General features: G+C 45.1%; 1 protein-coding gene across 1 annotated transcript in view; it reads right to left on the bottom strand.

The window, feature by feature from the left end:
• Positions 1-14688, bottom strand: part of AATF (apoptosis antagonizing transcription factor) — a 1387092-nt gene that overhangs the window by 664024 nt on the left and 708380 nt on the right. The window contains exon 7 of the mRNA XM_044054573.1: positions 14385-14549. Coding sequence (XP_043910508.1) covers positions 14385-14549 — 165 coding nt within the window. The remainder of the gene's footprint in view (positions 1-14384; positions 14550-14688) is intronic.

Here is a 14688-nt window from a genome sequence, read left to right as displayed (position 1 = left end):
TTCAGTCTAACACACTGTATGTTGACAATGAAAATGTATTTTTCTGTCTCACAGCACAATTCTCATTATGCTCCACAACATGTAGCCAAGTCAGTTATGAAAATATGAGTTTAAATACAAAACTACTGTTACATGCTTATCCCATGCATGGGTCCCCTCAAATTATCTATGGTATGATACAGTTAATATACAGTTACTGATCATGGGATGGAGAGGGTCAATCGATAACCAAATGAGATAAGTTAATCTGAGCACAAAAAGGGGAACTTTAGGCTTAAAATGGCCCACAGGGGCAGCTAGCCTAATACTTACCTGTGAAACTATAAGAACTGTCAGTCACTGGTTAACATCTCCAAGTGCATATCAGCTTGTAAATCCTGATGTTGCTTCTCACACCTTGTCCATTTATATGCTACTTATTATGAACTGGTTGGTAAACCATTTGAGGAAGCTAGACTCAGTGAATGTTTTGACACCATTGGAGGTATGGGGAGTAACTGGAACTACAAAGAAAAGGTGCTATAAGCATAAATTAGTTAATTACAGTCTGCATTTAATTTTCAGGTTCTCTTCTCATGTTTGTTATTTAGCATGTTTTCAAGGATGCTATTACTCCTTCTTGGCATACATACAAGATGTGCATATGTATTTATACACATTCTGTGAAATACTTGTTTTACATGTGAGATAGGACAGGATCTCTGTCACGATTTCAACAATTTGAGGGGAGTGTGACAATACAACACTCTGCCTTGCAGCAATCACTGTTGCGGAAGGAGGTTATATCTCTCCACCTGTATAGCACCTATGTTTGTTTACAGACTCTGTATAGAATCCTGTTTGAAAAAAGTACTGTACACAGGTGTGTTCTATTATATAGTTCTGCTTTATATATATATATATATATATATATATATATATATATATTTATTTATTTATTATATATGGGTAAACTTTACATGGTTGATTTTTCAGAAAGTCGACTTTCATACTGCCGAGACCATATGATCGACTTTCGGAAAGCCGACCACGTAAAATAATAAGAAGTTATGTTCTTACCATAACGTTCCATGTTAGTTGTCTTCTTCTCGCCTTCTTTCTTGCTGGATGGGTTCGGAGCCGATCCTCGGCTCCGACTCAGCCTATACTACAGCTCGAGAGCTATTTTTACCGGCTTGAGGCAGCCCTATAACCCACAATACCATGTGCTAACTCCCCAGATCTCATTTGGAAGCTAAGACATAGTATAAATATAATATCATAATCCTCATTTGCAAGTACGGGCTCCCTGCTAGTAACACTAAGGATACGGGGAAATCGTAACATGTTGTATCTCCAGAAATGGAAGCACTCAGAGACCTCTAGTCTATCCAGGCTAGGGGGCAGGAGGGAGGGACGCAAGAAAGAAGGCGAGAAGAAGACAACTAACATGGAACGTTATGGTAAGAACATAACTTCTTAATGTTAAGTTGTCATTCTCGCCTTCAATCTTGCTGGATGGGACAGCGTCCCTAGCATCTTAATCCTGGGTGGCTCAATGGAACAGACTCCTGAGTACAGTGGAACCAAAGTCAGCTCTATTTCTGGAGGCTATATCAAGTTTGTAATGGGCAATAAAGGTATGTTTGGAAGCCCATGTAGCTGCTGCACATATGGCATCTAGTGGTAACCTTGCTTGAAATGCCGTTGATGTTGATAGTGCCCTGGTTGAATGAGCCTTAGGCCTAGACGGAAGTTGCCTGTGTCTCAACTCATAGACAAAGGTAATAATAGATGTCAACCATCTGGAAAGAGTCACCTTCGATACCAGAAGCCCTTTCTTTCCTGCAGCATAAGAGAGAAAGAGCTGGTCTGACTTTCTGAGTTGTTTTGTCCTGTCTAGATAATACCGTAATTGGCGATGAACATCTAACGAATGTAATTTCTGTTCAGCCCTGTTGGCATGGTCTGGGAAGAAGACAGGCAAGTCAATGGAGTGGTTTAGATTTGCTTCCGAGGACACTTTCAGTAGGAAGGAAGGGTTTGTTCTGAGAGTTACCCTGTCTTTGTGAAAGACCAAATAAGGGGGACGGACAGACAAGGCTTGAAGTTCCGATACCCTTCTGGCAGATGTTATGGCTACTAAAAACAGAGTTTTCCAAGAAAGAAGCTTGAGGGAGCAAGAAGCTGCAGGTTCAAAAGGAGGCAGAATCAATGAGGTTAGAACTAAATTCAAATCCCATTGTGAAGGTGGATCTTTAACTGGAGGTCTAAGCAAAAAGATGCCCTTGAGGAAGGCTTTACAGAGTTTGTGGGACATAATATTTGCTTCTGAGAGCCCAACATGAAAATTAGCAATGGCCGCTAATTGTACCCTAATAGTGGCCAACGATAACCCTGAATGAAAAAGCTCCGCCAGAAAGTCTAGAACCTTATGAATGGGTGCATGGAAAGGATCTAGGGACCTAGTTTGTACCCAGTGCAAAAAACACTTCCATTTACTCGCATACGTCTTCCTAGTATTGGACTTATGGGAAGCCAGAATGATATCACGAACAGGAGGAGAAATAAGGGGAAGCCTGGCTATGGCTGGAAGTGGAGCAACCAAGCTGTGAGGTTGAGGGAATGAAGAGACTGATGCAGCTTGCCCGTGAGATGGGTCAACAGATCCGGAAGGGGTTCCAGATGCAAGGCTGTTCCAGTAGGTAACTGTGCAGGAACAGAAACCATACTTGTCGAGGCCAAAACGGGGCAATGAGGATCATTTTGGATCTCAATGCGGTTGCTTTCTGAATTAATTGTGGGATCAATGGTAAGGGAGGAAAGGCATATAGAAGACCCCGGGGACAATCGTGAACAAGAGCGTCTCTGGGGGGATGGCCTGGTAGAGGAAAGAGTGTGAAGAAGTCGAGGCACTTGCTGTTTTGAGGAGTTGCGAAAAAATCGCAGCAAGGCTGGTCCCACTTCTGAAATATTCTGTCTGCTACCGCTTGATTTAGAGACCACTCGTGAGGCATGAGGATAGTTCTGCTCAAACTGTCCGCTATGACGTTGGACTTCTCGGGGATGTGCGTTGCTATCAGAAACCGTTGAGAGGAAATCGCCCATTGCCAAAGTCTGAGTGCTTCTCGACACAGGGGGTAGGACTTTGTTCCGCCCTGCTTGTTTATGTACCACACCATAGACATATTGTCCGTTTGAAATGCTATAGTCCCTGTGGGAAGAGAGCTCTGAAGGGCTTGCAACGTCAAAAGCACCACCCTCATCTCCAGGACATTTATGTGCAGGTGGCATTCTGATTGTTGCCATGTGCCCTGGACCGTCCTGCCCTGATAATGCCCCCCCCCCACCCGATCAGGGAGGCATCCGTCGTCACCGTGGCAACTGGGGGGGGGGACAAAGGGTCTGCCCGGAAAAAGCTGAGGGGAAACCATCCACCAGGAGAGATGATTCTTGCAAGATGGGGTTATCAGAATGTTGTGAGTCATTCGTAGCTGTTGAAAGGACCACTAAGAAAACAGCATACACTGAAGGAGCCTCATGTGGAAGCGGGCTAATGGGAGTAGAAGAATCGCCGCTGCCATGAGGCCTAATGCTTTCAAAACTAGCTTGACTTGAACTCTGTTGGGCTGAAACAGGGACTGAACATTCCGCCTTATGTCTGTCACTCTCTGAGGTGGTAATGTTGCAGACATTTCTGTGGTGTTTAATACGGCGCCTATAAAGTTTATACATTGACAAGGAGGACTTTGCAAAATTTATGGAAATACCTAGAGTGTTGCAAAGTTGAATAGTGTAATCCCTGGCCATTATAAGATGCTGCTTGGTGGTAGCGGAAATGAGCCAGTCGTCTAGATATGTAAACACCTGGAATCCTTTTTGTCTCAGGTGAGCCATGACCACTGCCAAGCATTTGGTGAACACCCGGGGGGCTGTGGTGAGACCAAAGGGCAGGGTTCTGAATTGATAATGACTGGCTCCCAGCCGGAAGCGAAGAAACCTCCTGGAGCGCCTGTGTATCTTTATATGATAGTACGCGTCCTGGAGGTCTAAAGAGCACATCCAGTTGTCTCTGCCCAAAAAGGGTAGAATGGACTGCAGTGTTACCATCCGAAATTTTGTCTTTTGTACAGAGTTGTTCAATCTGCTGAGGTCCAAAATGGGTCTCCAGTCTCCAGACTTTTTTGGTACCAAAAAGAATCTGGAGTAGATTCCGGATCCTAGTTGATCTGCTGGGACTGCCTGGATGACTCTTTTTTCTAACAGCTTTTATATTTCTAGCTGAGCCTGACCCCTTTGTGTGGGTGGTACGTCTGGTAGGGGTCTTGGCGGTTGTCCCGGAGGGGAAGTGAAGAGAATTTTGTAACCCTTGGATATGATCTACTGTATCCATGTGTCTTGGGAGAGGGATTGCCAGGCTTCCGGGTACAGAGATAATCTTCCCCCGACTGCCTCCGAAGGCGGACAGTCGGGCAGCTTCTCAGGGATGCTGAAAGGGTTGGTCAGGGAAAGATTCCCTGAAACCCTGGTTCTGTGGACCCCCTCTGCCCCTAGGGCGGCGTCTGTTATTATTCCCCCCTCTGCCTCTAGGGGGAAATTCACCACGTGCGGCAGGCGCGACTGCCTGTGGTTTGCGGAACCACATCTTTCCACCCCTCTGTCCCTTAGGATAAGGTCTAGAAGGTGTGGAAAAATGGACTCCTACGGCAGAGAGAGTCTTACCATCTTGCTCGCATCTGGTGAGAGTATTCTTCACCTGAGGTCCAAAAGTACAGTTTTATACCTACCATAAATGTAGATGTTCGAGTGCTAATACAGCTGCAGTCATAACAGATGGGTTTTTCTGCCGTCAGGCGGGTCCTCGGTCGGCCGAATTCCAAAGTCTAGGTCCGGCGTCGGTTGTCGTCGCTTCTTCCCTGACGTCAGTGCGACAGGGGTATAAAAGAACCAGCCGACGCCATTTTCTTCAGTTTTTCTTGCCCCAGATGTCAGGTGCCCCCAGAAGGAAGGCAATACATAAATTTATGTAATAATGAAATGCAATATAATCAAAAAACAGTAGTTGCAAGCAAATACACCATAAAAGAATACCCCAATCAGGTTGTATGAGGAGGTGTTAGCCATAAGGCCTGTCCCAAGAGGGGAAGGAGGGAGGGAAACCTGGACTGCAGCTGTATTAGCACTCGAACATCTACATTTATGGTAGGTACAAAACTGTACTATGTTCATCATGCATACAGCTGCAGTCATAACAGATGGGTAGAATCCCAAAGCTAAAAAGGGGTGGTAGGCATTAGGTGGAGCTCGGAGGAGCTAGGATGCCCTGCAAGACTGCAGTGGCAAAGCCTGCTCTAGATTTGGAGTATAATGGTAGGTGATAGTGCTTGGAGAAAGTATGTACTGAACTCCAAGTGGCAGCTTCCAAAATATCTTTGGTAGGAACCCCCCTGAGGAAAGCTGAAGAGGTAGCTGTGGCCCTTGTGGAGTGAGACCTGATTCCTGCAGGTACAGTTTTACCATGAAAAGAGTAACAAAAGCGTATGCAGTGGGCTATCCATTTTGAGATTGTCTGTTTGGAAACAGGCTTCCCTTGAGCTCCTGTAGCATAGGACACAAAGAGTTGCTCTGATTTTCTGAAAGGCTTTGTTCTGTCCAAATAATAACGTAGCTGCCTGTGAATGTCCAAGGAATGTAGTAGTCTCCCCCCTTTGTTTTGAGGATTAGGGTAAAAGGTAGGTAAGTGGATAGCCTGATTCAAGGCTACCCTGGTTACTACCTTTGGCATAAAGGAAGGATTGGTCCATAAGGAAACTCTGTCCTGATGGAAAATGATGAAAGGCTGCACAGCCATGAGGGCTTGTAGTTCGGAAACCCTGCGAGCTGATGTGATAGCCAGCAGGAAGGCTGTTTTCCAGGACAAATATTGCAGTTCTGTTGAAGCAGCTGGTTCAAAAGGAGGCAAGGTCAGTTTTTCTAGAATGAAATTGAGGTCCCAAGCAGGTACTGGTTGTTTCCTTGGGGGTTTTATATTTCTTAGCCCCTCTGAGGAATTGTCTTAAGAGGGGGTGAGAGAATAAAAGAGGATCAGTGTTGTATTCTGCAGAAATGGCTGAGGCATGTATTTTGATGGAGGAGAATGAAAGTCCACTGCTTAGCAACTCAGCTAGGTACTGTAATATTTGAGGTAAATTCAGTATTCTAGGATTCTGGCCCTTTTTCTCATTCCAGGCACAAAAATGTTTCCATTTTGCGGAGTAGGCTTTTCTAGTAGAAGGTCTTCTGGCCTCCAAGATGATGTCCTACACCTCCTTGGGTCTGTTGTGATTTTAAGGAATCTTCCATGCGGCTAGGTTGAGTGTTTTCAGCTGACTGTGAAGAGTTTTGAAGTTGTGCTGAGTCAGTAGAAGAGGTATTAGAGGCAGGATCCATGGTGGGGAATGCATCAGGCTCCTCAGGAGTGGGTACCAGTGTTGTCTTGGCCAGTCTGGAGCAATGAGAATCATCTTTGGTCTGTCTGCTCTGGTTATTAATAGAACTTTGGGCAGCAGAGGAAGAGGTGGAAAGGCATAAACTGTCACTGTTGTCCAGGCCTGTGGATGAAAGGTCCTTGAGCAGAATTTTGCCAATTGGTGATTTCTGTGGGAGGCAAAGAGATCTATGTCTGGCCTTCCCCATGCTTGAATTATCTTTGTAAAAACTTGAGGATGCAACTTCCATTCGTGTGGTTCTGTCATATTTCTGCATAGGTTGTCTGCCAGTGTGTTTTCCTTGCCTGGCAGGTACTGTGCTTGAAGTTCGATTTGTAATTCCAGAGCCATGTTCCAAAGAGACATGGCTAGCCTGCATAGGGGGTATGAATGGGTTCCTCCCTGTTTGTTTATATACCACATCACTGTGGTGTTGTCTGTCCTTATCAATAGCTGGCCTGGATGCAGTAGGTCTTTGAAAGCTATAATAGCATTTATTACTGCTAGCATTTCCTTTTGATTGATGTGTAGGTGCTTTTCTTTTTGGGACCATATGCCCTGAATGCACCGATCTGTCATGTGCGCCCCCCAGGCGTAGTCCGAGGCGTCTGTTGTGATGACTTGATTTGCTTGAGGCTTGCAGAATGGGAGACCTGTGTTTCTTTGGCATGCTTGAGCCCACCACAGAAATTCCTTTTGAAGACATGGAATCAGTGGTATTATTGTTTCCAAACTGTGGCTGTGTTGAGACCATAGGATTTTTAGGTACCATTGAAGTTTCCTCATATGCAGCTTTGCACATGGTATTAGTAGGATGCAAGATGCCATGAATCCCAGAGCCTGCAGGATTTTCCTTGCAGTCAGCCTGATGAAAGTTGCCAGTTTTCTGAAGTATTGAGTTAGTTGCCCTTGTTTCTCTGGTGTGAGGTAGGCCATCTGGGTGTTGGTATCCAAGCTGGCACCCAGGAAGATTATTGTTTGAGAGGGTATTAGCCTTGATTTCTTTTGATTGACTGTGTACCCCAGAGAATTCAACAACATTATTACAAACGCCAGATGTTTCAAAAGTATGTGCTTGCTGTCCGCTTGGATCAGGCAGTCGTCCAAATATGGGTATATTTGTATCCCTTGAAGTCTGCAGTAGGCAATTACTGATGCCAGGCATTTCGTGAACACTCTGGGCGCAGTAGATAAGCCAAAGGGCAATGCAGAGAATTGATAATGTGTTGAACCTGCAAGAAATCTGAGGTATCTTCTGCAATCTTGTCTGATTGGGACATGCATGTGTGCCTCCTTGAGGTCCAATGTTACCAGCCAAGACTCCTTGCCCAGCATGGGAAGAAGCTGCTGCAATGTGAGCATCTTGAATTTTGGCACGAGTAAAAATGTGTTTAGGATGGATAGGTCCAAAATAGGTCTCCAATCTTTGCCCTTCCTTGGTACCAGGAATAGTCTGAAATAAAAACCTTGACCCTGTTCTTGTGCAGGTACCTCTTGAATAGCTTTCATGTCCATGAGATCTGAAATTTGTTTTTCTGCCTCTGCCCTTTGATTGTGTGGCAGGTTTGGCATGCCTCTCATTTTTGGAAGGGTGTGAAAGTGGAATGTGTAGCCTCTGTCTATAATGTCCAGGATCCATTTGTCTTTGGTGACAATATGCCAATTTTTTGAAAATAATGCCAGTTTTCCGCCTAAAGGTGCTGCCATTTGAGCCTTGCTTGGCATGCAAAGGGGAAAGTCATTGGTTCTGCTTTCTGAATGGCTGTGAACTATCCTCACCACCTCTTTGAGTAGGTGCTTGCCATTGTCTGCCTCTAAACGATCCTTGAGATTGCCCTTTACCCCTTGGGCGCCTGTATCTACCTCTTTGGGGTCTGTCCGTGGCTGGAAAGGACCAATTTTTTGAAGGCCAATTTCTACTGAAACGTGGAGGTTGTACCTGTAGGAAATCTTTCACTGTTTGCATTGATTTTGCCTTTTCCTCCATTTTCTTTAATACCTCCTCAGCTTTAACACCAAACAATACATCTTTTTGCAGAGGAGCATCTAGTAATTTAGCTTTGATATGATCTGGTAAGGTTTGCTCTTTGAGCCAAGCATGTCTACGTATGACTGATCCTGTAATAGCAGCTCTACATGAGGCCTCTAAAGCATCAAAACCACACTGCAAGGTATGTTTACCCACTTGTTCTGTACTATGTAACAAATCCTGCAACTCCTTCAAGTCTGGCTGTTCAGGCTGTGATATTTTGCTTTTCAACTGTGATAACAGAAACTGTTGGTACTTTAACATATGGAACTGACAGTTTAATGCCCGAATGGTTAAGGTGGCCGAGGTGTATACCTTTTTCCGCCACCTTTCTAAAGCTCTGGAATCTCTCTCTGAAGGTAATGGATTTTTAGCAGTGGAGGCCTTAATTCCCTTGGAACCCTGTGAAATAGTTTCTGGGTCAGCCGCATGGCTTTTGTATAGGAATTGGTGTGAATCAGGAACCCGGTAATACCTGTCAGGCTTGACTGGAGCTGGAGGTAAAGAATCTGGGTTATGGCAGGCCTCCGAATACACATCATCTAGTATGTCTAAGACAGGAGGTATAGCCAGAGGCCTGTGCTGAGGAAACAAGAGGAAATCCCTAAGTCTTTTCTTGGAGTCTGAGTACTCTTGGCCTTCCCAGTGGAAGTGTTCCCTTAAGGTATGTAAGGTTTCCCCAAAAGAGTAATCCTCAGGGGGGAGACAGAGGGAATGGACTCCTCTGCATCAGAATCTTCAACGGGGGAGTAAGAATGTTCCTGGTCTTCAGAATGTTCTGAAATAATGGAGGCCTGGTCCGAGGAAGGGGATTCTTCCTCCACTCTGGGCCTTTTGTCCGGGGGGGGGTTGGGAACCCTTGATAAGAGTAATTAAATCCTCAGCCATTTTGAGCATCTGCTTTTTAGGCATGGGGCCTTGAGAGGGGCCCTGTGGAGCTTGTCTTTTGGTTCATAGATTCATAGATTAGTACTAGGCTAACTGCCCTTGTGAGCCATTTTAAGCCTAGCCAATTGTCCCTTGTGAGACTCAAACCCTGCACCTTGTGTTTGTAAGGCAAACACCTTAACCATCAGGCCACCCTCCCAACCCAAGGTATGCATGGCTGCTTTGGACTTAGTGAAAGCCTTGATGTAAAAAGAAGAGGAAGGCCTGAAGACACCTTGAGAAATGGCAGGCCTGTCTAAACTCTGAGTTTCACCGCCAAGAGTGGCTTCGGTATCTGTAGTCGGGGCGTGGGCCGAAGAGCCTGCGACCTCGGGCACAGAAGACACCGCCAATGCAGTGTCATCGGTAGTCAGGGGCTGCATAGGCGCCTTGCTGAGAACCGGACCACCTGTTGTCGGCTTTGGCGTGGTGTCGGTAGAAGTCGCGGACCTCGTATGTCGGTCCTTATCTTTGCGCCTTTTACTCAAAACCGGAGTCGGAGTATCCGACGACATAATGTAATTAAACTTTTTGCCAAAATAGTGTTGGGCGAACTCCGCCCGACGCTTAATAGTGCGTCTGTTGAATGTAGCACAAAAACGACAGGCCGAGACGTCGTGGTCTGGGCCTAAGCAAGGAATGCAGAGGGAATGAAAATCCTTATGCGGTATTTGCTTCCCACATGAAATACAACTATTAACTTTGTCTGACATCGGTCTGAGGCAAGAAAAGTTTCCCCAATGGGGTAGTTAGCTTTCAAGAAGACTTCGGTTGAAAAATATTCATAATCTCAGGAGCTGGCCGACCGGCACTTGCGAACTGCTTCTGCTTTGGGCACCGCGCGGCAAGAAAGACTGGGGAAAATGGCATCGGCTGGTTCTTTTATATCCCTGTCGCACTGACGTCAGGGAAGAAGCGACGACAACCGACGCCGGACTTAGACTTTGGAATTTGGCCGCCGGACCTAGACTTTGGAATTTGGCCGACCGAGGACCCGCCTGATGGCAGGAAAACCCATCTGTTATGACTGCAGCTGTATGCACGATGAACATAAATTCTGAACCATCAAAGGGGGTGTTGGTGAATGACGCCCTGAAGGGGTCGGCAAAGTTACAGAGTCGCATCCAAGCGTGATGTCTCAACGCAACACCTGTGCCAGCGGCCCTACTCGCTCCATCGGCTGCGTAAGAGATAAAACGCATGGAGGAGTTAACAATGGAGTTCAGGGTGGCCAGCTGGGAGTTTATCTTGTCCTGATACCCCGCAGCAAAAGGATCCTGTACCGTTTCACCCAGCTCTTTGAGCAAGTCTCTCTGAAGGCGGGTGAAATGACATAAATAGTTCAGCGATCGCATAGTAAAGGTAGCTGAAGCAAATGTCCGCTTGCCGTACCTGTCCATGGTCCTGGACTCTTTGTTAGGAGGATGAACAGGTACAGACGGATCAGCCAATTCCTTCTTAGTGGCTGCTGCTACCACCATAGCATCAACTGAAACGCCTTTGGTGAGAAAGGATTTATCCTCTGGTGCAGAAATAAATTTAGAAGGCCTCCTAGGGGTAGGTTCCATTGAATCAGGAGCTGCCCACACCTTTCTAGCCACTACCTGCATTAGTGGGTCGAAAGGGGGAGACACCCAGGAGGTGGAAGGGCGAGATCCAAAAGCGTCAAGGTAAACCGACTCGTCCTCGGAAGGTTTGAGAGTGGACCAATTTCCCCTCTGTTTTAGGATCTCTAGGATGTCTAACAAAAGAGACATCCTCAGAGGGGGATCTGGGGGAACCCTCCGACTCATCCAAGTCGGTGTCCGACATGACAGACTCGGGGGAGTCTATGTGCTTCCTCTTGCACTTTCTTTTCCCTAGGGGGTTCCCCTGAAACTTCAGGGGAGCCCTCGGAAGAGGAGGAGACACCCAAGGTGGGTACCCTACGCTTTGGATCTCTGCTGTCAGATGTAGGAGGATGGCCAGAGACCGTAACAGGCACTGTAGAGGGAGGAGCTGCAGAACTTAACCTTGGAGTGGACACTGGGTCCAGCACGCTTCTCATCACCTCGAAGGCTCCCCTATCAGATACCAAAGGAAGTCCCGGCACCGAAGTGACCGGAACCGCCCCCGGCACCGACAGAGAAGGCTCAGAGAATGATGTCGGGGCTGAACTAACCAGAGCTGAAGCTCCGAGAGGGAGAGCAGGGTCGGACAAGGGTCCGATGCCACTCGCCCCCTCGGAGCCGACAATGGAGTCCCGGCGCCCGGACCTCTCCACGGATGGAACCAATGAAGAGGTCGGAGCCAACGACACCGGAGCCGAAGTTGGGAGTATCGGCTCCAGCGTGGGTAAGGTTACGGTTCCGACAAACTCCGGCTCCAAACTCGAGAGGTGAGTCGGAGGAGGAATCACAGTCTGGTGAGATGGGCTCTGGAGCATTTGGGCTAGTGCCTGAGATTTCATGAGCCTACTGACCACCGTCTCGATGTCGTGGTCAGAAAGCCTGGATGACCTAGATGAGTGAGTCCTATGACTCAGCTCCGATAGGAGAGGGGATCTCGGAGGCGATCGGATGGAATCTAGCGAGGGGGATCTAGAGCGCTTGCGTGCTGGGGTCGGCTCCGATGCTGGTTTCGGAGTGGATACCACTTTGCCCGCCTCGGATCAGGAATGAACCGATGTCGGAGCCATCTCGATAACGCCAGCCGTCGATTCAGAAGCTGGAGCCGAGGGTTTGGCGGTTTTTGAAGACTTCCCCGAGCCAGACTTGGACGGGGAGTCATCGGGCTTTAGCAAACCCCTTAGGATGAGCTTATTATGCCTCTCCTGCAGGACTAAACCCGTGACAGACGGAACAAGAGTCCTGCAGATGTAAAGGCCCCAAGCAATAGACACAAGAAGTGTGACCGTCTGTCAGAGACATTTTCTGACAGCACGAGTCACACTTCTTGAATCCCGAGACCTTAATGTCTTTGGACATAGTCCTAACCACAGTAAACACAGTCAGTCCACACACACACACTCAACTTAAAATTAGAAAAGTTAAGGGAACTGACTAAACCCACACACACAGACACTATAAGGGGTGGGGAAACTAAGGTAAAGCCCATAGGCCCAAGATAAAAATTAACTAAAGAAGGGAAGAAGGGCTACAACAAGGGTTGTATGAATAAGGCAATTAGTAGGGACCTAAACAAGGGTAACTAACTGTAAAAAACTACCTGAAAATTTAGTTTAATAGAAAAAATCTCTTTACTGACCTGAGCCGGTAAAAAAAGACAACCTCGCAGCGAAGTGGCAAACGAGATCTGGGGAGTTAGCGCATGGTATTGTGGGTTATAGGGCTGCCTCGAGCCGGTAAAAATAGCTCTCGAGCTATAGTATAGGCAGAGTCGGAGCCGAGGATCGGCTCCGAACCCATCCAGCAAGAATGAAGGCGAGAATGACAACTTAACATATATATATATATATATATATATATATATATATATATATATATATATATAAAAAACACAACAAACACTTACCTTAAACTGTTAGCAGGGGGGATATGCCCGCCACCCCCCCCCCCGTAACTTTAATATACCAACTCCGAGATCGCACTACAGTGCGGAAGAGGGACATTTTCCCATTCCGCACTGTCCCCATGGTCAGCTTTTCAAAAGTCGATCATATGGTCTCAGCCATATGAAAGTTGACTTTCTGAAAAATTGACCATGTGAAGGGGACCCATATATATATATATATATATATATATATATATATATATATATATATATATATATATATATATATGTGTGTGTGTGTGTGTGTGTGTGTGTGTGCATATCCATGTATTTAAATGTGTGTGTACGTGTGTGTGTGTGTGTGTGTGTGCATATCCATGTATTTAAATGTGTGTGTACATGTGTGTGTGTGTGTGTGTGTGTGTGTGTGTGTGTGTGTATATATATATATATACATATATATATATATATATATATATATATATATATATATATATCTGTGTGTGTCTTGTAATGCGTGTATATTTTATATATATATATATATATATATATATATATATATATATATCTATATATATATATATATATATATATATATATATATATATACATACACACACAGATATATATATATATATATATTACATACATTAATACTTTCAAAACTTTACTAATTACCCCAACCTCAAGTTTTATAAAGAGCATTCCACTCAAAACTCTATGCTGATTTGCCAGACTTCCCTGACATAACAACTCACGGTGTTCTACCAGTTTAAAATCTTCACCTCTGCTGTCTATTCAAACACATTCAAAAATCATCATATATAATTGAAAGTTGCGTATAAATGTTCATAAATCCACTACAACAGCTTCCTAGTAGTTTTACTCATGTAGAAGTTGTTGCATATGGAGCACATGAATGAACTTCCAGTTTTATAAGTATTTATGTGTTGACTCAATGCATTTTACAGTGTTTTGTTTATCTTCAGCTTCCCAGACGTGTTTACTCTATTTTAATTTGGATGATCACGGACTCATCTACATTACTCCTTTGGGATTTGAGTGGAAACTATGGCATACAGCAAAAACCCATATAGTTACACAATGTACAGAATCTATGCAGAAGAACACCACGCCAACCCCCCCTCCCCAAAAAAACCTATTATTTGCTTAATTATATTTTCTCAAAGTACAATCTCAGCAACCTGTTATTTTTTTTTATTTATTATCCCACTGTTATTGTGGGACAACATAACTTTACAGTAAGTTTTGGAACATGCTCATCAAGCAAATTAAAACTACATGTGAAGGAAAGCAGGTATCCTTCAACCTTTCCAGCAGCTCAACTTTGTTTTCATCCAAACAATTAATACAATAAAATTTTCAAGCTGATATATTAACTTCTTTCTGATCCATCAAGACATCTGAAAAGTATTAGTGTTTCAACGGTATTACACAGTTGTAAATGCCAACGATATTACACTGCTTACTGTTTCGCCAGGGTCCTCCTCCAGCACTGGCTGATCTTCCTGTTCAGGTTTTCCCAAAACTCTGTATGTGGAACGTTTGCTCTGTGTTCTCCGAAGAAGCCTTTCTTTGTCCATCATAATTTGATCAATTTGAGTCAGAATTGAGCGGTCAAAGGCACTGAACCCCTAAAATAGCAAGAAAAGTTAATCGACAAAATGGAAGTCTCCCTAAATAAGTCATGTCATCTTTAAAAGTGTGCAACATCTTGTTGCTTTGCTACTTTCAGTCTCACTGTTGAACCTGAAAGACACTTACAACGTGATA

Source organism: Protopterus annectens, chromosome 13.part0 (genome assembly GCF_019279795.1).
Source record: "Protopterus annectens isolate FY-2018-M chromosome 13.part0, PAN1.0, whole genome shotgun sequence".
Classification (NCBI taxonomy): Eukaryota; Metazoa; Chordata; order Ceratodontiformes; family Protopteridae; genus Protopterus; species Protopterus annectens.
The sequence above is the reverse complement of the archived record's forward strand: the minus strand, read 5'-3'. Positions and strand labels throughout refer to the sequence as shown.